At 47.4% G+C, this 27,888-nt stretch overlaps 1 protein-coding gene across 2 annotated transcripts; it reads right to left on the minus strand.

Annotated features, from left to right (window-relative positions):
* Positions 1-3,018: 3,018 nt before the first annotated feature.
* Positions 3,019-27,491, minus strand: ALDH9A1 (aldehyde dehydrogenase 9 family member A1). Of its 2 annotated transcripts, none has more exons than XM_064593835.1 (11): positions 27,270-27,491; positions 25,091-25,236; positions 20,662-20,791; positions 19,751-19,885; positions 18,033-18,229; positions 17,245-17,385; positions 15,035-15,223; positions 14,722-14,809; positions 10,280-10,421; positions 6,862-6,974; positions 3,019-3,718 (listed from the first exon to the last, which is right to left on the minus strand). In XM_064593835.1, exons 1-11 carry the CDS (start codon positions 27,448-27,450, stop codon positions 3,624-3,626), a joined length of 1,557 nt encoding a protein of 518 aa, XP_064449905.1. In that variant the 5' UTR covers positions 27,451-27,491; the 3' UTR covers positions 3,019-3,623. The 2 variants fall into 2 exon arrangements, with proteins under 2 accessions (XP_064449905.1, XP_064449906.1); XM_064593836.1 differs by lacking the exon at positions 27,270-27,491 and adding an exon at positions 27,008-27,223.
* Between the last annotated feature and the right edge of the window lie 397 nt (positions 27,492-27,888).

The following is a 27,888-nucleotide window of genomic DNA, read 5'->3' on the forward strand; positions in this document are numbered from 1 at the left end:
CAGCCCCCACCCCAGGGTTCGCCCCACTCCCCTCTTCATCCCTCCCAGCACTTGCCTCCAAAGGTGGGCTCCTAACTCACTCGAAACTGAACAGTGTCTCGGGTCCCTCCCTCGAAAGCCGCCCTGTCCGACAGAACTTTCTGACACCGTGCAAAGACTGGACATCTGCATTGTCCAGTACAGTACCCGCTACCCATGTGCAGCATTAAGCACCTGACATGTGGCTAAAGCAAGTAAAAACCTGAATTTTCATTTCATTTTAAATGTAAGTAGCCACGTGGCTAGCGGCTACCGTACTTACACAGCACCCCGGTAAAGCCACACGCGGTTCTCAACCGGTCTGCTGAGTTCAGCTTGGCAGGGACCTGACGAATCTAGATGACCAGGGGCGCCTGGGTGGCTCAGTCGCTAAGCATCTGCCTTCGGCTCAGACCATGATCCCGGGGTCCTGGGATCGAGCCCTGCATCGGGCTCCTGGCTCAGCGGGGAGCCTGCTTCTCCCTCTCCCACTCCCCCTGCTTGTGTTCCCTCTCTTGCTCTCTGTCAAATAAATAAAATCTTAAAAAAAAAAAAAAAAAGAATCTGATGACCAGGCCACACCTGGTCGGTTAAATTAATCGGTTAAATTAATCTTAAATTTGAAGCTTTCTCTGGGCACTTCTGTACGGCCAAAGTTGAGAACCATTGCTCTAAGAGGAGCGTTTGGCCAACTGTTGTGTGTAAGAATCCCCTGGGGGGTCCTGTTAAAATGCAGATCCTGATCCTCAGGTCTGAGGGGGGATGGAGATTCTGGGGCTCTCACAAGCAGATGCTGCTGGTCCCTGGGCCACCGTGAGTAGCAAGGCTAACCCAGCCCCTCTGATCCATTCACTTACGCCGACAGTCCTTCCCATGGGCCCAGCGGCCTGACGGTTCTGGCTCTGGGAGTTTGCATTTCTGGGAACTGTATAAAACTTCTGGACGTGAGAGCCTCCGTTTTGAGAAAAGCTCCATTTTCCATTCTAAAGCAAATGGCTAATGAACTTCCTGAACTGGGCAAAAGGACCCTTGGACTGGGCGGGAAGTGGCCACTGTCTTATAAGCAACAGCTCGTAAAGCCATCAGGAGACAGGCTTAGTTAGCAGTTACCCCCTTTGAGAAAATCCTAGGAGATGTACACACCCAAAAGTTAACCATAGTTACCCCTGGGAGAGAAGATTAGACGGGGAGGGAGAAAGAAGGGGGCCCTTCTGCCTAACTTTCAAAAAGTGAATCAAAATAACCGGAGAAAAAAAAACAAAGACTACGAGTCCAAGAGAATTTCACTAGAGGACCTAACTTCTTCCAAATCAGAGGAAGGCCTGACCTCCCGGTTAAGCCGGTGTTTCCTGAAGTGTGTTTTGTACCTATTCCTCTTCTGGTAAACATGTGAAGGACCATAGCTGGTGGCCTCCTGGGACGCACTGTGGACGGCGCAGGCTGGGGCAACTGCAGAAAGCTGCCCCCAATCCAAATCCGGAAAGTTCCCTTCTGAGAGGCAGGAAGACGTGCAGAGGAGATGAAGGAGCTAGAGCTGCGGGATGATTACAGGCGGTCTGGTGGGCTCTAAGTGCCGTCACACGAGTCCTTGTCAGGAGGCAGCAGAGGGAGCTGAAGCTGCTAAGCTGTTGGCCTTAGAGACAGAGGAAGGGACCGTGAGCCAAGGAATGCAAGGGTTGCTCAGCACGCAGGACGAGGTGAGGGAAAGGCTTTTGTCCGGCAGCCTCCGTTAGGAGTGGGGCCCTGTCAACCCCTGGGGTTCTGCCCAGGGAAACCCCCTCGGCCTTCGAGTCTCTAGGCTCGTGGTCATGTGTCCAAGCAGTCCTAGGAGACCAGCACACAGCACTGAAGTTCCAGGACTGGGGGGAGGATAGCAGGAAGCACCAGAATTGAAGTCCCAGCCACCTGGCTTCTCCGATTCTGTTTCTTCTTCTGAACATCACGGCTACTATCACGCCTTTGTAATTTAGCGGGAGCACGAAATGAGAAGGATGTGGCAGTCGGCACACAGCGAGGATTCAAACACCGGCTCCCCTCCCCTGCTCTTTTCCCTTTAGAGGAACTGCCGAAGCCTGTCTTCTCCTACGCGCCCTCTGTGCAAATAAACACCCGAGAGGCTGATGCAGCTGTTATCCCCGAAACTATGGTGTTTTGCCATCACAATACACCATTAGATGAGGGCCCCGTAGGGAGAACTATTCCTTACCCTTGACCACTAAATTAGCTACCGTGTTGGTTCCTTTCATGTGCCAACCTGACTGGGCTAAGGGATGCCCAAACGGCTGGTAAAACATGGTTTCCGGGTGTGCCTGTGAGGAGGTTATCAGCACTTGGTGAACTGTATGAAGCAGATGGCTCTCCTGTTCAGGGCCCAGACAGAACAAAAAGATGGAGAAAAGGGGAGTTTGATCTCTGCTTGAGCTGGGACATCCATCTCCTCCTGCCCTCAGACGCCAGCACTCCTGGTTCTCAGGCCTTGGCACTCGGGACTTAGACCCTCTGCCCCCTTGTTTTTCAGGCCTTCAGACTCAGACTAGATCACATCACCTGCTTTTCTGGGTCTCCAGCCTGCAGATAGCAGAAGGGGGAGCCTTCTCAGCCTCCATGATCATGTGAGCCGATTCTTAGAATAAATCTTCCCTTATACCTACCTACCTGTTCCCTTATTCTATTCTATGGTACTGTGTCTCTGGACAACCCTGACTAATGCAGCTAATGGACATAACTGTTTCCCTAAAAGGCAGAGAAAGGGGCAGGGTGAAGGCTGAGAAGTCACCGTGGTCTGACAGCTCTGCAGACAGGCACAGCGTGCCAGGATGGGGAAGGACACAAAGCCTGCAAGTTCCCACGGGCCATAAGCATTCATGAAGCAATGAAAGCCCATCCTTGTGTCCTGAGTGCAAAGGACAAATCCCCGGCCTTACACACTGAACTTCAGCCCTATTCTGTGGACTCGCATTCCCTGGAGATGGGCTTCATTTTAAAACATGAAGCTGAAAGGATTAGCAGTGCGATTTATTTCATTTCGGTATGCTGCAGTAACATACGGCTAGTCTGTGCATTTAAAAAGAGAGCAGGCTGTCTGTCGTGCAAGGGTCGGAGATCGATTTCCTCCACCAGCACCGAGTGGAAACAAAGTGCTTCCTCTGGCAAGGCGACCTTCACGCAGAACGCGACCCTGTCTCATTGCGATCCCGACCATCGCCTTTCTCAGTGGAATGACAAGGGCCCAGAGCTTTAAAATGTCAATGAGCAGAAAATGTTCTCTACTGACTCCACCAGGAACTTAACCAGGAGCCAGTTCTTTGAGCATTGTCAGGGAGTCAGATCTGTGGGAGAAGCATAATCCTGGCCCCTCTCCCTGCTCTCCAGAAGGGTGTTAAAGATTTCACAGACATTGGCTTTGAGCACAATCACGACTTCCTGATTAGTTTCTAAAAGGCACTCAGGCACATTTTCAATTAAGAAAGGGACTGAGACATGAAGAAGGACACCGAGCCATCCTCTTATCCCGAAAGACACAATTCCGGGTTTGGAACGGAAGGCAGCTGTTGGGCCTCTATCAAGATCAGGCCTCACTCCACGCCTGGCCATGCTGCACGTTCTCAAAAGGCAGATTCCACATCACCCATCTCCACGCACACAGTCTTCAGCTGTGAATAATATTCAATTGTCACGCGGCCATTCTCTCTGCCGAACCCTGAAAGGAAGAGCGGGGTGAGGATGAGACACGTGACTGAAAAGTCACGGTGACCAGCAAGGACAGGCCCGCTGACCCCAGCAGGGGGAGGAACACACAACGGACAAGGTTTGGGACCAAGTCCTCAACTGCACATACCAGCTGTGGAGCCAGGCATGGGGAGAGGTGACCCACTGGCCTTCGGGGAGGGGGCCAAGGAAATAGCCACGTCTCATTTCTAAATCTTTTTTTTTTTTTAAAGATTTTATTTATTTATTAGAGAACGAGCAAGAGAGAAACAGCATGAGAGAGGAGAGGGTCAGAGGGAGAAGCAGGCTCCCCGCTGAGCCAGGAGCCCGATGTGGGACTCGATCCCAGGACCCTGGGATCATGACCTGAGCCGAAGGCAGTCGCTTAACCAACTGAGCCACCCAGGCGCCCCCACGTCTCATTTCTACAGCAGAAATCTTACCTTAGGTATCTACCGCTCTGGGCTGAGATCCGAAAATGTTCAGGCTTTCCTATCCAGTGTGAAAGCAGTCTCTACAACAATCGACAGACGCCTTCGAAAGTTGGTGCTAACTTGGGGCACCTGGGTGGCTCCGTCGGCTGAGCGCCCGATTCTTGATTTCACCTCAGGGTCGTGAGACTGAGCCCCACATCGGGCTCCACACTTGGCATGGAATCTGCTTAAGATTCTCTCTCCCTCTCCCTCTGCCCCCGCCCTGCTCTCGCTCTCAAAAAAAAAAAAAAAAAGATGACTTCTACTGCTTTAAAAGCTAAACTTCTAGACTAACTTTGAGATTATGAAACTTAATAGAGATACAAAGATCTGATTGCATAGGTCCAAATGGGGAAGGGCATCTTAGCAACAAAATGTGGAAAACACAGTCGGCTTGAGATTCTCTCTCCCTCTACCTCTCCCCTCACTTGTGTGCACGCGCATGCACGCTCTCTAAAATAAATAAATATCTAAAGATCTTTTTTATATTTGAGAGGGCGAGCACAAGCAAGAGGAACGGGGCAGAGGGAGAGGGAGAAGCAGACCCCCTGCTGAGCAGGGAGCCCGATATGAGGCTCAATCCCAGGACCCCGGGATCATGACCTGAGCCGAAGGCAGACGCCTAACGACTGAGCCACCCAGGTGCCCCTAAAATAAATAAATAAAATCTAAAAAAAAACCCCAAGTTGGTGCTCACTAAAACTTAACTCTACATAATAGAATTTTTAACCTTTTCTTACACCAAATCTGTTAAGAGCAGCTTGCTGTTTACACCCCACCAACTCACAAAAGCAGGGACTCTCTGGGTAGCTCAGATTACTCAAAGTCCAAGCACTACCCGGTCACTAGGTCACACGTCACAAGGACAGCATCCTGGCCTTTCCTGTCACCCTGCCTCAGGCTTAGGTAGGCTCTGCCTCCACAGGGCAAGGCCCGGTCCCCACACATCCATGCCTCCAGGGACACTATTCAAAAGGTCACTTCCTACAATGGCTCTGGCAAGGCCTCGCTCGGTCCTTTGTCCCCTTCCACACCCTCTGAGCACAGAGCTAGTTGGGTGGGTTAGTCCAGGTTGTTGCTCCTCAGATCTGGCCACATTTCGGTCTCTCTCTCATCCAAGATGAGACAAGCCTGAGCGCACGGATCCAAACATTTCGATTTGTGGAAGGGAAAGCTGGCCTAGGAGGGCCCTCTGAGGCCTACGCTGTAGATTCCAAACTTTTCCCTGCACCGAGGGTTCTATCTTAATAAAGCAGCGCCCTGGATCCCACTCTGCATTCTGTGGCTATGAGCCCAGCTCCTCTGGGCCCCATGCAGGGACGAAGGTGATCAGTGGAGCATGAGCAGGGAATGCCAGGGTAATAACAAAACATAGTAAATCAAACTCTCAGATTAACACCCATCATCTCATCAGTCTCCTTGGGGTCCGTATGTTTGCCAACACTGTGATGGCCACAAATACGGGCCAAGAGGCCAGGGGTCAGGCTCTTAGCATGGTGCTGCTACAAAGTCGAAACCGATTTTCAGGGAAAGATATGGGAGATTACAGAGAATATTTACAGGCAATAAGCTCCAAAGAGAGAACCTCGAAGCAAGGGCTCTATCCTGGGCGCCTCGAGGCTCCTCCTCACACTGGACTTCCACGTGCGCTATGTTACAGTAACGCATGCCTGACTGACCGAGTCCATGTAAGCGACGGGCAGCAGCTTAGGGACATTTCTGGTTGTAACCCTAGGGGCTGTCACTGCCGTTAAAAATAAGTTAATATATGCTTTCTGAGATGTAAGAGCCACTTTACATCTAAAAACTCCACAGTGGGGGCGCCTGGGTGGCTCAGTCCATTAAGTGTCTGCCTTCAGCTCAGGTCATGATCCCGGGTCCTGGGATCCAGCCCCACGTTGGGCTCTCTGCTCAGTGGGGAGTCGGCTTCTCCCTCTGCCCCCTTTCCCCTGCTCATGCTCACTCTCTCTCTCAAATAAGTAATAAGTAAAATCTTAAAAATAAAATAAAATCGTAAAATAATAAAATAAAATCTTAAAATAAAAAAATAAAATTGTAAAATAATAAAATAAATTCTTAAAATCCACAGTGAGGGTGCCTGGGTGGCTCAGTTGGTTAGGCGACTGCCTTCGGCTCAGGTCATGATCCTGGAGTCCCAGGATCGAGTCCCACATCGGGCTCCCCACTCAGCAGAGCGTTTGATTCTCCCTCTGACCCTCCCCTCTCTCATGCTCTCTCTCATCCTCTCTCTCAAATAAATAAATAAAATCTCTAATTAAAAAAAAAAAACGCTCCACAGGGGATGACAACAACCATCCCTAGTATGGAACCTCTGGGAGTGGATTTATGCCTCCAGCGATCACGGACTGTGAAGAAAAACTAATTCTACCCACGAGATAAACTTTTTCGAGATGTCTACCAGCCGTTCACAAGCTATATACACGTCAGAACCTTCTGGAGAGCTTTTTTTGGGGGAAAAAGTTGCTTGGCTTCCATTCCCAGAGACTGTTATGGTGGGTCTGGGGAGGACCAGGAATCAGGACACTTTCCCAGGTGATTCTGATGCATGGCCATGTTTGGGAAGCTGGTCTATAAGATCTGAATGACACCCCATGTCCCCAGAGACCCAGTTTGCTCTCACACTTGCCAGCCAGCCCCTCACCTGATTTCTTATACCCGCCAAAGGGCAGCTCCACCGGGCTGACGTTGTAGTTGTTAATGAAGCACATTCCGGCCTGCAGCCTGGCCACCACTCTGTGAGCGCGCTGGATGTCCCTATGAAGGGAAAAAACCGAAACAAAACGTGCTGGTTATTCATAGTTCCTTTTGCTCCTGCTCTAACAGGAAAAGTTAGGCTACCAGTTCTAAAGGTCTCAAAGTATTGCCAACTCATTTCCTCACAATGTGTTTTAAAATCTTGTGGCATCCCCGCAAAAGAGAGAAGGACTTGAGTTTTAGAGTCTCATCCGAAAGCATCTATAAAATAAGCACTCTCTGTGAGTGCCTCCATCCGTCCTGTGGCGGCAAAGCAAGAGCAGAGACAACCCACTCAGTCCTCACAGCGAGAAAGCAGCTCCTCAGAGAGGACTGACAGGGCCGTGAAAGTACTCAGCGTGTTACCCTAACGGTGGATACCGCCTCCTTGGCAACAAGGAGGCCAAACACTTCAATGGGGAGAAAAAGAGTCTTTTTAACAAACAGTGCTGGAAGAGCCCACCATCCACACGTCCAGCAAGTAGGAAGGTCGATCCCTTTCTACACCACATATAAATATGAACTCAGATGGCTCATAGACCTAAAACGTCAGAGCAAAAACCATAAAACTCTTCAAAGAAAACAGGAATAAATCTTCAGGACCCTGGGTTTATCTAACCCTGCATCTCCCTCTCCCCCTGCTCATGCTCTCTCTTAAATGTTTTTTTTTTTTTAAAGATTTTTATTTATTTATTTATTCTCAGAGAGAGACACAGCAAGAGAGGGAACACAAGCAGGGGGAGTGGGAGAGGGAGAAGCAGGCTTCCCGTGGAGCAGGGAGCCCGATGCGGGGCTCAATCCCAGGACCCTGGGACCATGACCCGAGCCGAAGGCAGACGCTTAACGACTGAGCCACCCAGGCGCCCCTAAATAAATAAATCTTAAAAAAAAAACAAACCACACTGAGACACCACTTCACACCCAGCAGGATGGCGGAAACCAAAAGGCCACACAGTAGCGTGGGCTGCCCCGGATGCAGATGTGGAGAAACCGGCCCTCCCCACGTTGCTGGTGGGCACGCGAGGCGATGCTGCCTCTTGGGGGAACAGCTGAGCAGTGCCTCAGAGAGCTAAGCAGAGAGTCACCACATGACCCAGCAGTTCCACTTCTAGGGATTGGCCACGGGCAGAAATGAAACAGCCACACAGAGACTCAGATACAAGTGTCCACAGAGACATTATTCATAATAGCAAAAAAGCAGAAGCAATCCAAACGTCCACCAGGTGAATGAACAAGATGTATCCATGCAATGGAATATTATTCGGGAATAGGATAAAGTACGGACACCTGCTACAACATAAAGACCCGTGAGAACATGCTGCTAAGTCAAAGAAGCCAGTCACAAAAAGCCACATACTGTAGGATTCCATTTACATAAAATATTCAGAATAAGCAAATCTGTAGAGCAAGCAAGTAGATTAGGGGTGGCCAGGGCCTGGGGGGAGGGGAGAATGAGGAATGGCTGCTCATGTTCGTGGGACGATGAAAATGTTCTAAAATTAGATTATGGTGATGGTTGCACAACTCTGTAAATACACTGCAAAACAGTGGGTAAGTTGTACGGTACATGAATTATCCTGTAAAGCTGTTAAAAGAGTAGCAGCATACCGAGTCACCCTTTGTGAGTGCCTCCGTCCGTCCTGTGGCGGCGAAGCAAGAGCAGAGACAACCCACTCAGTCCTCACAGCGAGAAAGCAGCTCCTCAGAGAGGACTGACAGGGCCGTGAAAGTACTCAGCGTGTTACCCTAACGGTGGATACCGCTGTGCAAGTCCACGGGGTGTACAACACCGACAGTAAACCCTGACGTCACTGTGGTCTTTGGGCAATTACGGTATGTAGGTTCATCAATTGCAACCAATGTACCCTCGGGTGGGGGACACTGATGATGGCGGGGGGGGGTGGGGTAAATGGGAAATCTCTGTGCCTTGCCTTCCACTCGGTTTTGCAGCCTCTATGTACAAAGACCTTAATCACAATTTTACTTACAAGAGTTACAACTGGAAACAACAGTCTAAATATGCAACAATTGAAAGAAGGCCTACATATTTTACAACACATTCCAATTAGGAATTACTCTAAGGCCACGGAAAATCACCTTTTTGAAGAATACTGCCCAGTGTTTATATGCTTATAGGTTTCTAAATTCCTTGACATGTAGATTTTCAATAGGCACCCAACCTGATGCTTTACATAGATCAGGACCTTAAATATTTGTCCAATGAATGAATGAAATAGAATGTTCATCAACACTGTTTAAAGCTCAATTTAGGGGCGCCTGGGTGGCTCAGTCCTTAAGCATCTGCCTTAGGCTCAGGTCATGATCCCAGGGTCCTGGGATGGAGCCCCACATCAGGCTCCTTGCCCCACGGGAAGCCTGCTTCTCCCTCTCCCACTCCCCCTGCTTGTGTTCCCTCTCTCGCTGTCTCTCTCTGTCAAATAAATAAATAAAATCTTAAAAAACTAAAATAAAATAAAGCTCAATTTAAACTCAATAGCAGGGGGCGCCTAGGTGTCTCAGTCAGTTAAGCGAGTGCCTTTGGCTTTGGGTCATGATCCCAGGGTCCTGGCATCAAGCCCCGCATCGGGCTCTCTCTCTGCTCACCGGGAAGCCTGCTTCTCCCTCTCCCTCTGCGCCTCCTCCAGCTTGTGATCTCTCTCTCTCGCTCACTCTCTCTCAAAAAAAAAAAAAAAAAATCTTAAATTCAACAGCAGGGGCACCTGGGTGGCTTAGCTGATTGAGCGTCTGCCAACTCAGGTCATGGTCCTGGAGTCCGGGATTGAGCCCTGGTCGGGCTCCCTGCTCAGTGGAGAGCCTGCTTCTCCCTTGCCCTCTACACCCCCCAACTCGTTCTTTCTCTCTCTCTCAAATAAGTAAATAAAAAATCTTTTAAAACAAATAGGGCGCCTGGGTGGCTCAGTCTGTTAAGTGTCTGCCTTTGGCTCAGGTCGTGATCCCGGGGTCCTGTGATCAAGTCCCACATCAGCCTCCCTGCTCAGTGGGGGGCCTGTTTCTCCCTCTGCCTCTGCCGCTCCCCCTGCTTGTGCTCTCTCTCTCTCTGTCAAATAAATAAATAAATAAAATATTTAAAAAATTAAAGAATAAAAAAAAAAGAAAAAGAAATAAACTCAACAGCAGGGGCTGTGGCCATTCAGGGCAAACTACGAGATGCTACTCGGGCACCTTTGGACCTCACCTGGAGCAGGCAGAAAATGCTGATGAACATGTCAACTCCAGAGAGGAAATGAGGGCAGTGGCCTCTCTGGGCAGACCCGGCATCCGTCCCCTATTCCTGCAAAGCTGCCTGAGTGTCCTTCCCCACATACCTGGTAAAGACACCAGCGGCTAAGCCAAAAGTGGTATCATTGGCTCTTTCCAGAACCTCAGCTTCAGTGTCAAATGGTAAAATGGACATAACTGGTCCAAAGATCTCTTCTTTCACGCAGGTCATGTCGTCTCTGCAATTAGCTGCAAACATCGTAATAGAGTCAAACATCAGTGAAGGAACGATTGTGCTTGCTGCTTGAAAATGTCTTTTCCACAGTAAGCGCTGAAATACACAGCCATAAGAACGCCTTGAGAACCCTACTCGAAACATCGGCTGCATATCAGCCAGAGTCTGAAAACCAATCCTCACGTATCTACAAAGATGGCAAGTCTACGTTCTCTTAAAAAGTTGTTCAGGGCGCCTGGGTGGCTCAGTTGGTTAAGCGACTGCCTTCAGCTCAGGTCATGATCCCAGGGTACTGGGATCGAGTCCCGCATCGGGCTCCCTGCTCTGCGGGGAGCCTACTTCTCCCTCTCCCACTCCCCCTGCTTGTGTTCCCTCTCTCGCTGTGTCTCTCTCCGTCAAATAAATAAATAAAATCTTTAAAAAAAAAAAAAAAGTTGTTCAGAGCTTGTGTATATACAAAGTACAAAAAGCACTCTGGTCACCTGTATGTCACGTCACACTGTACTTTGGGGACACCTGAACTATCTTAAAGATGTAATAACTCTTGGGTTGTGCTTAAGGATAGTTCATTATGTTCTAATTCTCTGAAAACTAGTAATCCACATACAACATTTAGGGAAACGATTAGCCAGAATATTAAATTATTCAGGACAATCACTACCCAAGAGTCCCAGGAAATATTTTATTATCTCCTGCAGGTTGGTAACACTGCATGGCCCTGTATGCAGTGAATTCTATGTCGGAGACTCAAAGGTGATGCGGGCATGAAGTAACAGGTGGCAGGCGAGGGAAGGAAAGGTTCCTGTCTGAAACGGAACACTCACTGTACTTTGGCCCCCAAATCTTAAGGAATCTAAAGTTAACCCAGACTCTCAAACTTTAATATGAATAAAAATTAATTGGGGGTTTATTAAAAAGCAGATCGCTGGGCCCCACTCTGAGAATTACACTGAGGGGTCTAGGGCAGGAGCCAGGAATCGGCCCCTAATTTAACAGGTTTTCTGTGGCACTGACGTCATGGATCACAAACTAGGCTTTCAGAATCACTAGAATAAAGTGATTCAGTTAGCTCCCTGTTCTTTGGCTAGGTTCACAGCTTGTTTAACTTTTTTTTTCTAATTGTAAAATATATATTCCCTGTGAAAAATCTGGAATATTCAGAAATGTACCAAGTATAATAAAAATCACCTTTAATCCCAGCAACCAAGGAAATGTACCAAGTATAATAAAAATCACCTTTAAACCCAGCAACCCTATTAACATTACGATGAATACTCCATTCCTTCTTTTTCTTATGCATACACTTGTTTTTTAATACATCTGGGTTTATACCATACACACTATTGTTTAATCTATATTTTTTATTTGTATCTAAAAATATATTGTAAGCTTTTCCTATTCAGTTAATAAGTACAAGCTAATCCATGGTATGGATGCTAGGTTCACAGCTTTCAAACCTCAGTGGATCTTTTTTTAGCGAGGGCTAAAGGTTAAAATGCATCAGATAATCAAGTGCTGAAAATGGACACAGCTGTCAACCTTAGGGACAAAGATCAGCTGGATCTATCTTCTAGACAAGATGTAAGGAATTACAAAACATAATTCAATCTGTATATAGTTTTTTAAAGCCTGTGAAACTGATTTTTTTTTTTACTCTTTTTTAACTTAAATTCAATTAATTAACATATAGTGTATTATTAGTTTCAGAGGTAGAGTTCAGTCATTCTTCAGTTTTATATAACACCTAGTGTTCATTACATCCCTCCTTAATGTCCATCACCCAGTTAACCCCATTCCCCCACCCTTCTCCCCTCCAGCAACCCTGTTTGTTTCCTATGATTAAGAGTCTCTTATGGTTTGTCTCCCTCTGTGGTTGTCTTACTTCATTTTTCCCTCCCTACCCCTATGCTCCTGTTTTGTTTCTTAAGTTCCACATATGAGTGAGATCATATGATAATTGTCTTACTCTGATTGACTTACTTTGCTCAGCATAATACCCTCTAGTTCCATCCTTGTCATTTCAAATGGCAAGACTGCATTTTTCTGATGGCTGAGTAATAGCCCATTACATATACTGACCACTTCTTCTTTATCCATTCATCTGTCCATAGTTCGGCTATTGTGGACATTGCTGCTATAAACATTGGGGTGCATGTGCCCCTTTGGATCACTACATTTATATCTTTGGGGTAAATACCCAGTATTGCAATTGCTGGGTCGCAGGGTAGCTCTATTTTTAATGTCTTGAGGAACCTCCATACTGTTTTCCAGAGTGGCTGCACCAGCTTGCATTCCCACCAACAATGTAGGAGGGTTCCCCTTCTTCCACATCCTCGCCAACATCTGTCGTTTCCTGACTTGTGATTTTTAGCCATTCTGACTGGTGTGAGGTGGTATCTCACTGTGGTTTTGATTTGTATTTCCCTGATGCCGAGTGACATTGAGCACTTTTTCATGCATCTATTGGCCATTTGGATGTCTTCTTTGGAGAAATGTCTGTTCATGTCTTCTGCCCATTTCTTGATTGGATTCTTTGTTCTTTGGGTGTTGAGTTTGATAAGTTCTTTATAGACTTTGGGTATTAGCCCTTTATCTGGTAAGACATTGCAAATATCTTCTCCCATTCCGTCAGTTGTCTTTTGATTTTGTCGACTATTTCCTTTGCTGTGCAAAAGATTTTTATCTTGATGAAGTCCCAGTAGTTCATTTTTGCCTTTGTTTCCCTTGCCTTTGGAGATGTGTCTGGCAAGAAGTTGCTACGGCTGAGATCAAAGAGGTTGCTGCCTGTGTTCTCCTCTAAGATTTTGATGGATTCCTGTGTCCCATTTAGATCTTTCATCCATTTTGAGTCTATTTTTGTGAATGGCATAAGGAAATGGTCCAGTTTCATTCTTCTGCATGTGGCTGTCCAATTTTCCCAACACCATTTGTTGAAGAGACTGTCTTTTTTCCACTGGACATTCTTTCCTGCTTTGTCAAAGGTTAGTTGACCGTAGAGTTGAGGGTCCATTTCTGGGCTCTCTATTCTGTTCCATTGATCTATGTGCCTGTTTTTGTGCCAGTACCATACTGTCTTTATGATGACAGCTTTGTAATAGAGCTTGAAGTCCAGAATTGTTATGCCACCAGCTTGAGTTTTCTTTTTCAACATTCCTTTGGCTATTCGGGGTCTTTTCTGGTACATACAAATGTTAGGATTATTTGTTCCAGCTCTGTGAAAAAAGTGGATGGTATTTTGATAGGGATTGCATTGAATGTGTAGATTGCTCTAGGTAGCATTGACATCTTCACAATATTTGTTCTTCCAATCCATGAGCATGGAACATTTTTCCATTTCTTTGTGTCTTCCTCAATTTCTTTCATGAGTGTTCTATAGTTTTTGGAGTACAGATCCTTTGTGTCTTTGGTTAGGCTTATTCCTAGGTATCTTATGGTTTTTGGTGCAATTGTAAATGCAATCGACTCCATAATTTCTCTTTCTTCTATCTCATTGTTAGTGTATAGACATGCAAAGATTTCTGTGCACTGATTTTATATCCTGCCATTTTGCTGAATTCCTGTAAGAGTTTAAGCAATTTTGGGATGGAGTCTTTTGGGTTTTCCACATAGAGTATCATGTCATCCACAAAGAGTGAGAGTTTGACTTCTTCTTTGCCGATTTGGATGCCTTTTATTTTTGTTGTCTGATTGGACTTCTAGTACTATGTTGAACAGCAGTGCAACTACCAATATTTTTATAGGGATACTAAGATACATTGTAAAATAACAGAGGGAAGCACGAGAATAACATTACCTAGAGCAGTGGGCACCTCTGAGGGAGGGGGGAAGTAAAAGGGTCGAAGACAGCGGGATGACCATCTTGCCTGTCCAAACCAGGAGATGTTTAAGATTGAAAAGAGGTGCTAAAAACTATTAAATTACAAAATTTTTAAATATCGCCAGATTGTCTGACAAATTGGTTTTATTATATTGATGACATATCGTTCAAAGAAAAACATATTCTTCAGCAACTTTCCTGAGAAAAGAAATTCATTAATTTTTTTTATCAAACATGCACTACCATTTCTTTTTTTGAGCTCCTTGCTTCCAGAACAACAGGTGTCGACCCAGTTAAGTCTCAGGTAAACTAAAGCACACTGCTGTCCAAGAGGAAGGGCACATGGGAGGTAAGGAAGAACTTCTACTCCTTAAGTCTGAGCAGTGGGGACACTGTTTACTGACACTTGCTTCATACCATATACGTATTTTATAAATATACTTTTCTATCTGACCTTTATTTCAAACTGTTTAAAAGCAAACAAGAAGAGGACGTACTCAGTACACAAGGTTTCATGTAATATCCATCCTTCAATTTGGGATCTTCGGGTACATGTATGTCTCCACCGCACAGCACTTTCGCACCCTGTCCAAAAAGAAGTTTCTATTTGTTTCTATTAAACACACAACCCTGATACGCACCCCTGAAACATTCAGTGTGTCCTGAGCAGACACCTAGTCAGCCCACAGCAGAATACAGTTGAGGACATCGTGAGCCAAGCAGCTATTAGCACAGGAAAAGTGCACCCAGCAAAGCACGCAGAATAATTCCCCTCCCCCTCGCCCCATCCTATTTCTATTTGTTTCTCACCTGCTCCTTTGCCAGCTTAACAAACCCAAGGACTCGCTCCAGGTGTGGGCGGTTAATGAGGGGACCCATCCTCGTATCTTCCAGAAGGGGATCTCCGATTTTTATCTTTTGGGTCCGATTCACTACTTCTCTTGTAAATTCATCAAGAATTTCCTTTTGCACAAATACTCTTGTGCCATTACAACAAACCTGAAGGACAGACACAAATGTGTATGTGTGTAAGGAAGGAAAAAGGAAAAGAGGGAAGAATCCAACAGCTTTCATCTGAAAAGAGACAGTATAGCTTTTTAAAAGGTTAGTTCCAGCTCTAAAAATTATCCCCATCCTGAACAGAATCACACATGGAATTGTGGACATACCACCCTATCAGCAAAGAAATTGCCCGCCCTTCGAGAAGAAAGTTCTGGCTTTTTGTTTACATTTCCTTAAGGCCATTCATAGATCCACATGAGCCACATGAGCTCTCCTATTGCCTCCTGTCAAGAGGCTCAATGGGGCCGTGTATTTAGAGAGTAGGAGGGGACGGGAAAGCAAAAATAGACTTAAGCACTAAGGGCTTGAGCCTAATAAAACCCTGAAGCATTTCACAGTGAACATCTGTCTCTAAAATCACCAATCAGTCATGACCATTTAGATCCTCCCATAGAACGTGAGCACAGATACTGTTCAAATGCTATCAGAACTATAGATACAGAGTCCAAAAACAGAGCCAAGTACTGATGCTCACAGAACAATGAACACATATCAAAAGGTCACAGGAGCTGCCATGAGCCAAATCGGCAATTATCTGAGCACCAGAATAAATAACGATAGTAAATGGATTGTAATCCATAGAATAAAGTAAGAATCCATGGTCCGTGATAATAAAAATAAATGAGTGAAAAAAACACGGGAGAAGGAAAAGTTCCTTCTCACAGTGGAGAGTGAACTGATAAATGTAGAAGAACGGAACTGGGAAATCACCATTTGGGAACCCCCATCATAAAACTGTTTCCAGCAAAAATCATCCAAGGGTGTTAAGACTAATGGGGGAGAGCTGAGGAGGTGCAGAATCCTGTCGCACTGTCTGCTACGTGACGCGTCTTCCCGGACGAACACCCACCCTCGGCAGGGTCAACAGCACCTCTGAGAAGGACACAACATCGCTTCTGTGGTGTTTTTTTGCCCCAAACACATAACCCAAATCTTATCAAAAGGAAACACCAGACAGACCCCAAATGAGGGACATTCTACAAAATAAATAGCTTGTATTCTTCAAAAATGTCAAGGTCCTGAAAGATAAGACTAACTGAAGAGCTGACTGTTCCAGACTAAAGGAGGCTATGCGGACACAACAGCTAAAGGCGACACACCTTCCCCGATTCAGTCTTGGACCAGAAGAAAGAAACTGTGTTTTTGTTTAGTTTGCTAAAAGGACTAATGTCAAACAAATGACAAGATGTGGGGCGCCTGGGTGGCTCAGTCGGTTAAATGTCTGCCTTCAGCTCAGGTCATGATCCCGGGGTCCTTGGATCGAGTCCTGCATCGGACTCCTTGCTCAGTGGGGAGCCTGCTGCTCCCCCTGCTTGTGCTCTCTTTTTCTCTCTCAAATAAATCTTTTTAAAAAAATGACAATACGTGGATAGGGGCTGCAGAGTGCGTATACTCCATACGAGGTTATTGATTTTACTAAGTGCACTGTGCTTACATAAGAGAATGCACTGTGGGGCGCCTGGGTGGCTCAGTCGTTAAACGTCTGCCTTCGGCTCAGGTCATGATCCCAGGGTCCTGGGATCGAGCCCCGTATCAGGCTCCCTGCTCAGAGGGAAGCCTACTTCTCTCTCTCCCGCTCCCCCTGCTTGTGTTCCCTCTCTCGCTATGTCTCTCTCTGTCAAATAAAGTCTTTTATAAAAAAAAAAAGGGAATGCACTTGTCTCTAGAAAATACACACAGAAATGTAAAAGTTACGGATCTTATGTCTGCAACTTTCAAACCGTTCAGAAAAAGATAACATGCATATGTATGTATAGAAAGAGAAACAGAATGACAAAGGAAATGTGATAAAATGTTAACATTTGAGAAATGTGGCTCAAGGATACGAAGGAACTCTTTGCACTATCTGAGCAACGCTTCTGTAAGTCTGAAATTATTTCGAAACAGAAAGCTTTAAAACATGCTGTTCGATGAGGGGCGAGATTCCTTTGAGACCTCTGCCAGGGACGGGTGCATACCTCGCCTTGCGTGAGGAAATTGGCCATCAGTGCCCCCTTCACAGCGTTCTCCATGTCACAATCAGAGAAGATGATCAGGGGAGATTTGCCTCCCAGTTCCAATGTGACGGGTTTGATTCCTTTGGCTGCCATCTCCATGATCTTACAGAACAAGAACAAACACATTGAGAAGCGTCACGCATGTAAAACCTCATGCTACATCAGCTAGAACCTGAGCCTCCAGGCATCTTGAACTACGAAGGACCTGCAGCCTTGTCTTGTCAGGGATTTTGCCCTTTCGTCTACTTATCCTTTTCCAGAACCCTTAAGAGAATCCACAGGACTGCACTTGACTTTCTGAGGAGGGAATGCATTTTGAAACTACCGTTCATTCACGTGTCACAGGCGGAAACTCTTCTCTTACTATTACTGTGTTCAAGGCTGACAGTTAGTTAAGGTCAAAACAGTACCTTGGAAATAAACTGAGCGAGTACCCTTCCTTCTAGGTGGCTGCTACAGAGGAGATCAGACACCGAGGACCCAAGTGGCAGCCCAGACCCCGCGCTCGGAGACACGGGCAGAAGATGACTTCCATCCCCTCGGAGACCGACTGCCAGCCTAATGTTCTGATCATTCCACTCCACTTCCTTCCCCGCTTCACACGTCTAAAGTGCGCTTCAGATCCTTGTCCCGATTCCCACGGCCTCCCTCCCAGCACAAGCTGGGTAAGATCGGAAGGTAAGCCTCCGACATGTACTCTGGGCAGGCCCGACACTGCCATTTGTGGGGACCCATACTGGTTTCGTTACCTTCGAGCCGGTGGGCACACTCCCGGTGAAGGAGACTTTGGCCACGTCAGGATGCTGACACAGAAACTGGCCCGTGGCCGCCCCTCCTTGAACCACGTTGAAGAGCCCGGGGGGCACGCCGGCCTCCGTGTAGATCTCGGCCAGCCGCAGCGCCGACACTGGCGTGAAGGGAGACGGCTTGAAGACCATGGCGTTACCTGCGCAAACCCAAGACGCGAGCACAGAAGACCACTTAAGACCGGCGATCCTCTGAGCACAGAGCGGGACAGGAGGACAAGCCAAGAGCAACTCCAAGTGTTTCCTGTCCACCCCCACATCACCTCCTAGACCCGCACTGGTACAAGTAAGTAAACCCAGCTTGTTCTCCCCACCTTGGCTTCTCGCAATGAGCAGACTCCAAGCCACGCACCCGCCCAGTCTCAACCAGGAACACCTTACACTCGCATTTCCAGACCTTTCCACAGCTATGATCTCATTTAACACGTGCCACAGAAGGAGGAAGCGGTGCGCTCACTCCCACTTTAGAGAAGTTGAAAGGAAGACCAGAAAGGTTCATTTTGATGAGTCTCCAAAGCTAGTGACTTAGTTCTAGTCCTTCTGTCGCAGCTGCCTCTGCCTCGCACGGGAACTTGCAAAAAGCAGGAGGACACGAAGCGGCAACACGAGGAAAGCTGCATTTCAACACAGCGGCCCAACCGGGCTGCTTTCTTCAACCTCAGGATTTTTTTTCCTAAGATACAATAAATCATCTTTTCCCACCGATTCCTGTTTAAATAGTATGAGAAAACTTCTTCAGTCAGCCAGCCCAAGTTTCTCTAATGGGAGCCTTGTTTATCATTTGTCTTAAGAAGGACGAAGTTTATCTTCCGCTTCTTAAGTGAAGCCAAACTTGAGTGTGACTCCCTCCACAGAAATTCATCCCACAATTCTCGTGCAGAAAGGAGAACTTATAAGGAGCACAAATCTGTATCAATGTGACCATAAGAAATCAGGCTTCCAATGGGGCGCCTGGGTGGCTCAGTCATTAAGCGTCTGCCTTCGGCTCAGGTCATGATCCCAGGGTCCTGGGATCGAGCCCCACATCGGGCTCCCTGCTGAGCAGGGAGCCTGCTTCTCCTTCTCCCTCTGTCTACCACTCTGCCTACTTGTGCTCTCTCTCTGTCAAATAAATAAATAAAATCTTTAAATAAAAAAAGAAATCAGGCTTCCAAGACCAAAATTAATGGTCTTCCTTTCCATAACAAAAATAAATTAGATAAATAAAAGCGGGAATGGGGCGCCTGGGTGGCTCAGTCAGTTAAGCGGCTGCCTTCGGCTCAGGTCATGATCCTGGGGTCCTGGGATCGAGTCCCACATTGGGCTCCCTGCTCAGCGGGAAGCCTGCTTCTCCCTCTGCTTGCAGCTCCCCCTGCTTGTGCTCTCTTTCCCTCTCAAATAAATAAATAAAATCTTTAAAAAAAATAAAAATAACAGTGGGAATAACATAGAAGCAATCTGTGTGCATGCGCTAAGCTGTCAGGTTCTGAGGCGGCAGGGTAGGGGGGAACGCCCGTCCTCTGAGGCTTCAGGTGCCCCAAGGCAGGCCCCTTCTGCTGTGGAGTATGAGTGTGTGAATGAGTGTGTGTGTATGTGTGTGCGTGCACGGGCACGGACAGGTGAGAGGTAGAGAATGGGGCGAGAGCGGACGGCTCCCACATGGAAGAGCCATTCTTTCTCACCACATGCTAAGGCTGGCGCCGACTTCCAGCAGGCGATCTGGAAGGGGTAGTTCCATGCGCCTATTCCCACACAGACGCCAAGCGGTTCTCTTCTGGTATAACCAAACGATCCGCCTGGGAGCTGGATATGCTCACCTAAGGGGGAAACAGAGGAGTCGGAGAATGCAGGACTACCTTTCCGGAGACTCCGCCAACAGCCCTACTCAGCTTGTACCATACTTGGTGGCCTCCCCACTGACCCCGGCCTCCCCGCTGTCCCCGGCCTCCCCACTGACCCTGGCCTCCTCACTGTCCCCAATACGCTGGAGCTCCCTGTCTCCGCTCTAATGTTCATTCTAGCCTTGCGTGCACGCCTCTGCACATTCTCTCCGATAAAGAATCCTACCCATCCCTCAAACCTGTGTTCACTTGACTTAATATAATCCTCTAAAACCTTAGAGCGTCTAGCAGATGATAACTTAAAGGAAACAAGATGGAAGTGTAGGACCCAAACCTCAGACTCTGGCTCCCCACCGCCCTGCTGGGTGCTGGTGACCATCCAACACCAACTACTGTAAACCTCACAAAGAGTCAAACAAAACAAAACCTTTTCTGCTAACTTAACTAGGTAGAACTAGTAAATATAATGCTTACTGACTCTTGCAAGAACTGGTTTTTTAACAACTTGGCCTGAAGTTCAGGTACCATGCTGAGTGCTTTACGTATATTTTCTCATTTAATCCTTACGATAACGCATGAAGACAGTTTCAATAAGGAAAGATAAAGTAATTCTCAGGGTCACCCACGCGGAGAGTGATAAAACCAGGATTTTTAACCCAGGTCTGTCTTAATCCCCAAATCTCTCTCCTTCACCACTAGGATCTGCTCTTCTGCCTCCCAGCCACCTGCTCCCAGGCCAGGTCAGGGCTCACCAGCCATGGATGCAGCCAAGCCCGCATAGTACTCGAGACACTGCCATGAAGTGTCCATGTCCCAGCGGGCCTCGAAGATGGACTTGCCATTGTTGATGGTCTCCACGGTGGCGAGTTCATCCTTCCGTTCCTTCGGGTAAAACAGAAGACTAGATTTAAGACATATTACCAGACACCTCAACATATTCAACACTCAGACTACATCACACAATTTTTAAAAATAGAAACAGCTTGCATTTTTTTTTAGAAGGTGCTCAACTTTTTAAAAATTTTTATTTTATTATGTTATGTTAGTGAAACAGCTCGCACTTTAAATGAAAGGAGTGGTGCTGTTATATTTGGAAGAGAGAAAAAGCTTACTGTGGAACAGAGCCCTGGTCTCCCCTCAAGTTAATCATCACAGATTTAAGACCCATACCCCGTTTCAAGGTCGATTAGAAAAGGAATGGTTTGATGGGGCCCCTGGGTGAGTCAGTCGGTGAAGTGTCTGCCTTCAGCTCAGGTCATGATCCTGGGGTCCTGGGATCGAGCCCCACATCGGGCTCCCTGCTCAGCAGGGAGCCTGCTTCTCCCTCTGCTCTTCATCCCATTCACGCACACACTCTCTCTCTCAAATAAATAAATAAAATCTTTAAAAAAAAAAACTTATAAGAAAAGGAATGGTTTGCGAAGTGAATGTTATATATGTGTATGTGTATAAACACGTACACATGTGCACATAATGTGTTTGCATGTATAAAGTAAGAGACAGGCATCATTACAAAAAGGGTAAGCAATCGCCAAACACATTTGTCAGGTAAGAGGTTATATACACACATGGCTTTAAATCACCCAAAGACACGCAGCATGTGAAAATCACAAGATAATTACCTTCTAATGGTCAGTACTCATCAATTCTCTTTTTAAATACTGTCCCAGCTGTAGCCTCCATGACTCAGAGATGCTGGAGATGGTCCAGGGATGGAATGGAAAGGTTTGGGAAACTGGCCTAAAGAGAAAAGCTAAATAATGCCTTTCTTTGTCCCAAAGATGAAAGAGCTGAATGAACAGAGTGTGTAAAAGTAGACGTTGGCTATTATGGATCCAGTGTAAAAATAAACAAGAGGGTGAACATCTGGACATACATAAAAGGTGCACTGAAAACTGACAAGATGCAGCACTGTCTTATGAAACCTGATAAGCGGGGAGGCAGACCAGAAGCAGAAGCAAATGGCAACCACAAATATCACGAGCCCATACCCACAGTATACACCTCGGGAGAGAAGAGGGGAGGAATATAAAAATCACTGGGAAAGTCGGACCGTGAGATCTGAACACACTATGCTTCCATAAAGGCCAGAGGCATCAAGAGTTTTGAGTGAGTCATTCCACCTTCATTACTACGATGAAAAACATATGGATCCAGTCTCTGCCTTCACGAAACCGATTTTTAAAAAAAGAAGTTAGTAAATTCTAAATAAGTTGGCCCAGACCCTGCGCTCTCAGACCCAGGCAGGAGATAAGGACTTCTGTCTCCACGGGCCCAACGCCGGTCAGCCATTCTAACCACCCCCAGTGCACTGGACTAACCACTCCCTGCCCCCTCACACGTTTAGGGCACACTTCAGACCTTTGCCCACAATATCGATGGCCCCCCGGCCCATACAAACTAGATAAGATCAGAAGATAATCTGGGTAGGTCAGGCACTGTGAACCAAGAGATAAGTTTTCTTTCAATTATTAGATAACCCTGGAAATTACCCAAACTAAGACACACAGAGGAAAAAAAAAATGGGAAAAAAATGAACAGAGCATCAGTTGCTAGAGGAGAACTTCAAGCCGCCCAGTCTCTGTGTAACTGGAGGCCCTGAGGAGAGACAGAACAGGGGGCAGAAATTCAGTTAGAACGTCCTAATTTTAAGTTAAAGCACTGAAAAAAAACCATCAACCTAGAATTATATACCTACAATTCTTTCAAAAGGCAAAGCAAAATGAAGACTTTCAGACACACCAGAGCTGAAAGAACATCACCAGCGAACCTGCACTATAAATGCTAAAGAAATTTCTTTAAGCAGAAAAAATATGACACCACATGGAAATCAGGGCCTACACAAAGGAATGAGGAGCACCAGAGGGAGAGAGAGAAGCAGGCTCCCCGCTGAACAGGGAGCCCGACACGGGGCTCAATCCCAGGACCCTGGGATCATGACCTGAGCCGAAGGCAGACGCTTAACTGACTGAGCCACCCAGGCACCAAAGGGGCCAATTCTTAAGAGGACACAAAACCCTAAATGCTTATCCACTAGGAAAAAGTGAAAGACAAACTAAAATAATAAATTATCTGCTTGAGTTACCACTTTGGGGCTATCTAATTCAAAATAATTTTTTAACGACAGAGGAAAATAGTTGGGAGGAAATCCTCCATGAACACTGCTTCATCTCTGTGTGGCCCAGGCTTTCCGAGCAGAGGACACTGGCAAGCTGAGAGGCAAAGGCCCTGGAAGGCAGACACGGTGTCTGCCTAAAGACAGAGGTGCCTGGAGAGATGTGCAGATGGAAAGCTCGCTGCTTCCCATTTCTGGAGACACCTGCTTACTTGAAGCTCTCCTCTAGCAACTGATGCTCTGTTCATTTTTTTCCCATTTTTTTTCCTCTGTGTGTCTTAGTTTGGGTAATTTCCAGGGTTATCTAATAATTGAAAGAAAACTTATCTCTTGGTTCACAGTGCCTGACCTACCCAGATTATCTTCTGATCTTATCTAGTTTGTATGGGCCGGGAGGCCATCGATATTGTGGGCAAAGGTCTGAAGTGTGCCCTAAACGTGTGAGGGGGCAGGGAGTGGTTAGTCCAGTGCACTGGGGGTGGTTAGAATGGCTGACTGACGTTGGGCCCGTGGAGACAGAAGTCCTTATCTCTGCCTGGGTCTGAGAGCGCAGGGTCTGGGCCAACTTATTTAGAATTTACTAGGGTAATAAAGCTGGTAACACCTTCCCCCCCGAACCCTGGAGGCGATCTGCTTAGTGAGTCATTCCTCTCGCTCCAGGGTAGAGCAGACACAGGCGTGAGAGCAGCTCCTGTCTAAACTGAGTCTCATAGGGTTCCCCTCCTGGGGTGCAACCTCTGCAAGCGACAGGGTAACCAGTGGCTCTCACTGCATCTCCCTGTGGGGACTGGAGCTCAGAAAACTAGTATTAAGGTACTGCCCTGACTGCTGCATTGTGCTGTATCTTTCTCGGGGCACCTGGGTGGCTCAGTTGGTGAGGCGTCTGCCTTCGGCTCTGGTCATGATCTCAGGGTCCTGGGATCGAGTCCCACGTTGGGCTCCCGGCTCAGTGGGGAGCCTCCTTCTCCCTCTGCCCCACCCCTCTGCTTGTGCTCTCTCTCTCTCCCTCAAATAAATAAATAAATAAATAAATAAAATCTTTAAAAAAACAACATATCTTTCTCTAATCCAGCAAGCCTCGTGTCTCCTGTCACTATATATGTGTACATATATATGTATGTATGGTAATTCTCAGACATGTCACAGTTTCTGACTTAACACACTTGTGAGAACAAAAATCACCAGAGTTCTACCACTCAGAGATAACCACAATTCATATTTTGGTGCACATGCTTCTGAACCTTCTAATTTTCTGTAATAAGCATCTCTAGTCCTTTTGCTTTTTAAGGCTGTAAAAAGTTTAGGGGTTCAATTGGTGAAGCATGCATATTCTTGATCTCAGGGTCATGAGTTCGAGCCCCATGTTGGGTGTAGAGATTACTCAAAATAAATAAAATTAAAAAAAAAAGACTGTAAGAAGTTTTAACTTTGTTTTTTTTTAAGATTATTTATTTGAGAGGGAGAGAGAAAGCATGCGAGCAAGAGGGAGGATGGGGGGAGGGGCAGATGGAGAGGGAGAGAGAGCATCTCAAGCAGACTCCCCACTGAGTGCACAGCCTGACACGGGGCTCAATCCACAACCCCAAGACCACAACCTGAGCCAAAATCAAGAGTCTGACGCTTAACTGATTGAGCCACCCAGGTGCCCCTAACTTTGTTTTTTAAGAAGGGAACATCTATAAATCTATGACATCTTCCCAGGCAATTAAGGTAGAAAATGTACCTGAAAAAAGAAGAGTAGACTTAAGAGTCATCAGAGGAAAAAATAAACTGTTCGGGACAAGTACACAGAGTTAAAAAAGGAGACAAGCTGCAAAGGACACATGACAACAAAGATGGAGAAAACAAACTGCCAAGGGAGAGGTCACAGAGAGCCAAGATCCAGAAGGCAATTACTCAAAGAAAGCATGTCCTAGGTACCCAGGAAATCATGCGAAAATGATTTTCAATTTCGTAAAAAAGGCATTGCCTAACAGAGCATCAAAGTCTAACTGCAAACCATCACAGAGAACCCTCAGAGCAACTCAAGGGGGACATTTCTGAAAGAGAAAAAAAGTGAAACATACCCTTATTATTCTGGCCGCCTCCAAAAGAATTCGACAGCGCTCCATGCCAGATTTCTGACTCCATATTTTAAAGGCGGCCTTGGCATCTTGCACAGCCAAATTTACTTCCTTCTCTCCTGAGCAAGTGAAGGTGGCTATCACTCGGCCTGTAACCAGAAATACAGTGTTATCTCCAACTGCCGCCTCCCCATTTAAAGAAAGTACTGTGTATCCAAATTCCCTTTTAGTGACCCCCTTCTTGTTTGCAACTATGGTTTGATTTCATGACCACCCCTACACCAACAGTTCTCAACTCTGTTCTGAGGTGACTGAACCCTTTAGGAATTGAACAAAAGGGGCGCCTGGGGGCGCCTAGGTGGCTCAGTCGTTAAGCGTCTGCCTTCGGTTCGGGTCTTGATCCCAGGGTCCTGGGATCGAGTCCCACATCGGGCTCCCTGCTCAGCGGGAAGCCTGCTTCTCCCTCTCCCACTCCCCCTGCTTGTGTTCCCTCTCTCGCTGTGTCTCTCTGTCAAATAAATAAAATCTTTAAAAAAAAAAAAAACAATGTTTGAGAATCTCAGGGGTCTTGGGAAATCAAAGTTGAAAGTCCTCAGTCCCCTAGGTTATAAACTCTGATTTGATATCACTAGTCTATGTTCTACATAAGTCATATCATACTACTGAGACACTTCGTGCGTGTGGTTAATAAACAGCAATATCAGGAAAACCTATCCTTAAACATAAGAAAAAAATTTTCTCATGGGGCGCCTGGGTGGCTCAGATGGTTAAGCGTCTGCCTTCAGGTCAGGTCATGATCCCAGGGTCCTGGGGTCAAGCCCCACATCAGGCTCCTGGCTCAGCGGGGAGCCTGCTTCTCCCTCTCTGTCTGCCTCTCCCCCTGCTCATGCTCTCTCTTTCTGTCTGTATCTCTGTGTCTCAAATGAATAAATAAAATCTTAAAAAAAATTTTTTTTTTCTCAAAAATAAAAAAGTGTGGTCTCTCCTTTTCTTACTCCAACCTTATTCCCTATCCTGGTGCAAAATATGAACCCCACATCCCAAGGGTTGTGACGGACTCTACCAACAAGAATTCTTTAAGTACACCAAATCGGCAGTTCCTTTTCCATCCCCCAAGAACTCCAGGGACTCTGCTTTTTCCAGAAAGATTTCACAAGCCTGCAATTTGTTACAAATTTGAATAGCTAGTTGGTAAGGGCAGTGGCTAAGGATTGCACACACTGTAGGTAATTAAAATAAAGAGCAATTTTTCTTTCTCCTGTAGGACTACAGGGATGGGGGTGGAGAGGCTGTTTCCTCCAGAAGAGTCCGCTGATCCCTGGGGCCCCTTCCTGCTCTGACAAGGTTACTACTGCTCTGTGCTTTAGCGGGATGGATCAATCCTAAATTCTGCAGTCCTTCGCAATCCAGTTTTGTCCCTCTGGTCACCTGCCATTCTGCTTTGCACAAAACATTTACATTTTTCTCCCCACAAATATTCCATAAATCTCAGCAAAACAAACATAAACCAAAACCAAAACCTCTTCCTCATTAGCGGTGTGATCTTCAGAATTCTCAGAGCAAATCCAGGGCCCAGCACGGTATTTGGCAACCTCAAGCACTGGATAAAAGCTGGGCTTTTTTCCCTTTCCCAATTCTAATTCATGCACAGAAATATTTTAACGCGAGGAGATGGCAACAGAGCCCTCATTCATGCTTAGAGTCATCTGCGCATGCTTCTTCCTTCTCGGCACTAATGTTTTCACCTGCGTCCTTCTGGAAATCCTTGAATCCTTTCCTATGCACAGAGTTGAATACATTACTGCCGTTCTAACTTTAAAAATCAATAACTAACAGGGGCACAACCTCACGCACCGTGGCTCTGTAGACTCTCCAGGCCGTGGTAGCACGACCCACGATCCCCCGCGCGACGCAACTCACCAGCTTTACCAGTTTCCTAGACTCTCTTCCTGTTCCTGTCCAGATGCATTCGCGTTTGCACGGAGTCCTTAGCTGCCTGCACATACAACTCTATTCTCCACACCGTCACGCACTTACGCCCAGCAAACGTCCGCCGAACGCACTAAATGAAGGTTCAGGGCAGAACACCTCCACGAGCGGGGCGGGGAAGCGCCAACCCGCGCCCAGGCCCCGCCGCGGCCCCCGCCGCCCAGGCCCCGCAGCCCGGTCTCCGTCCCGTTACCGGTTGCCGGCTCGAACGCCCTCTCGGTGCCGGAGGCGTCCGCCGGATCCACGCGGGCCCCGCCGCGGTAATTGAGCGGCTGCGACACAACGAAAGTGCCAGTGCTCATGGCCGCAGCAGGAGCAGGCCGAAGGGGGCGGAGAAGCGGGGCGAGCGCGGTCCAGCGGGCTCGGAGAAACATGGGAGCCGGGCGCAGCGCGGGGAGCAGAGGTTTGGGGCGGGGGGGAGGGGCGGGACCGAAGGGATAGGAGAGGCTGGCCGGGAGAGGCCGGGCGGGCAGGGCGGGGCCGCGGGCAGGGGCGGAGCTGGCGCGGAGGGGCGGGGCCGCGGAGAGAAGGGGCGGGCCGCGGAGACGAGCGGGGCCGCGGGACTGGCGGGGAGGAGCTGGGGGAGAGGCGGGGCTGACGGGGAGAGGCGGGGCCGCGGGGGCTGGCGGGGAAGAACTGGGGGAGAGGCGGGGCTGACGGGGAGAGGCGGGGCCGCGGGACTGGCGGGGAGGAGCTGGGGGAGACGTGGGGCTGACGGGGAGAGGTGGGGCCGCGGGACTGGCGGGGAGGAGCTGGGGGAGAGGCGGGGCTGACGGGGAGAGGCGGGGCCGCGGGACTGGCGGGGAGGAGCT

The sequence above is a fragment of the Mirounga angustirostris genome, unplaced genomic scaffold (assembly GCF_029215605.1).
Source record: "Mirounga angustirostris isolate CCGP_5_RB_7025 unplaced genomic scaffold, mMirAng1.0.hap1 SCAF_6, whole genome shotgun sequence".
Lineage (NCBI taxonomy): Eukaryota > Metazoa > Chordata > Mammalia > Carnivora > Phocidae > Mirounga > Mirounga angustirostris.

Excerpts from the sequence above, each read along its gene's own strand:
- ALDH9A1 (XM_064593835.1), bottom strand. The coding sequence starts at position 27,450 with ATGTTTCTCCGAGCCCGCTGGACCGCGCTCGCCCCGCTTCTCCGCCCC. Across the intron at positions 20,792-25,090 it reads AGGCGGCCAGAATAATAAGG|GAACGGAAGGATGAACTCGC; the intron begins GTATGTTTCACT and ends TTTTACCCGAAG. Across the intron at positions 3,719-6,861 it reads TGGCGGGTATAAGAAATCAG|GGTTCGGCAGAGAGAATGGC; the intron begins GTGAGGGGCTGG and ends TCTTCCTTTCAG.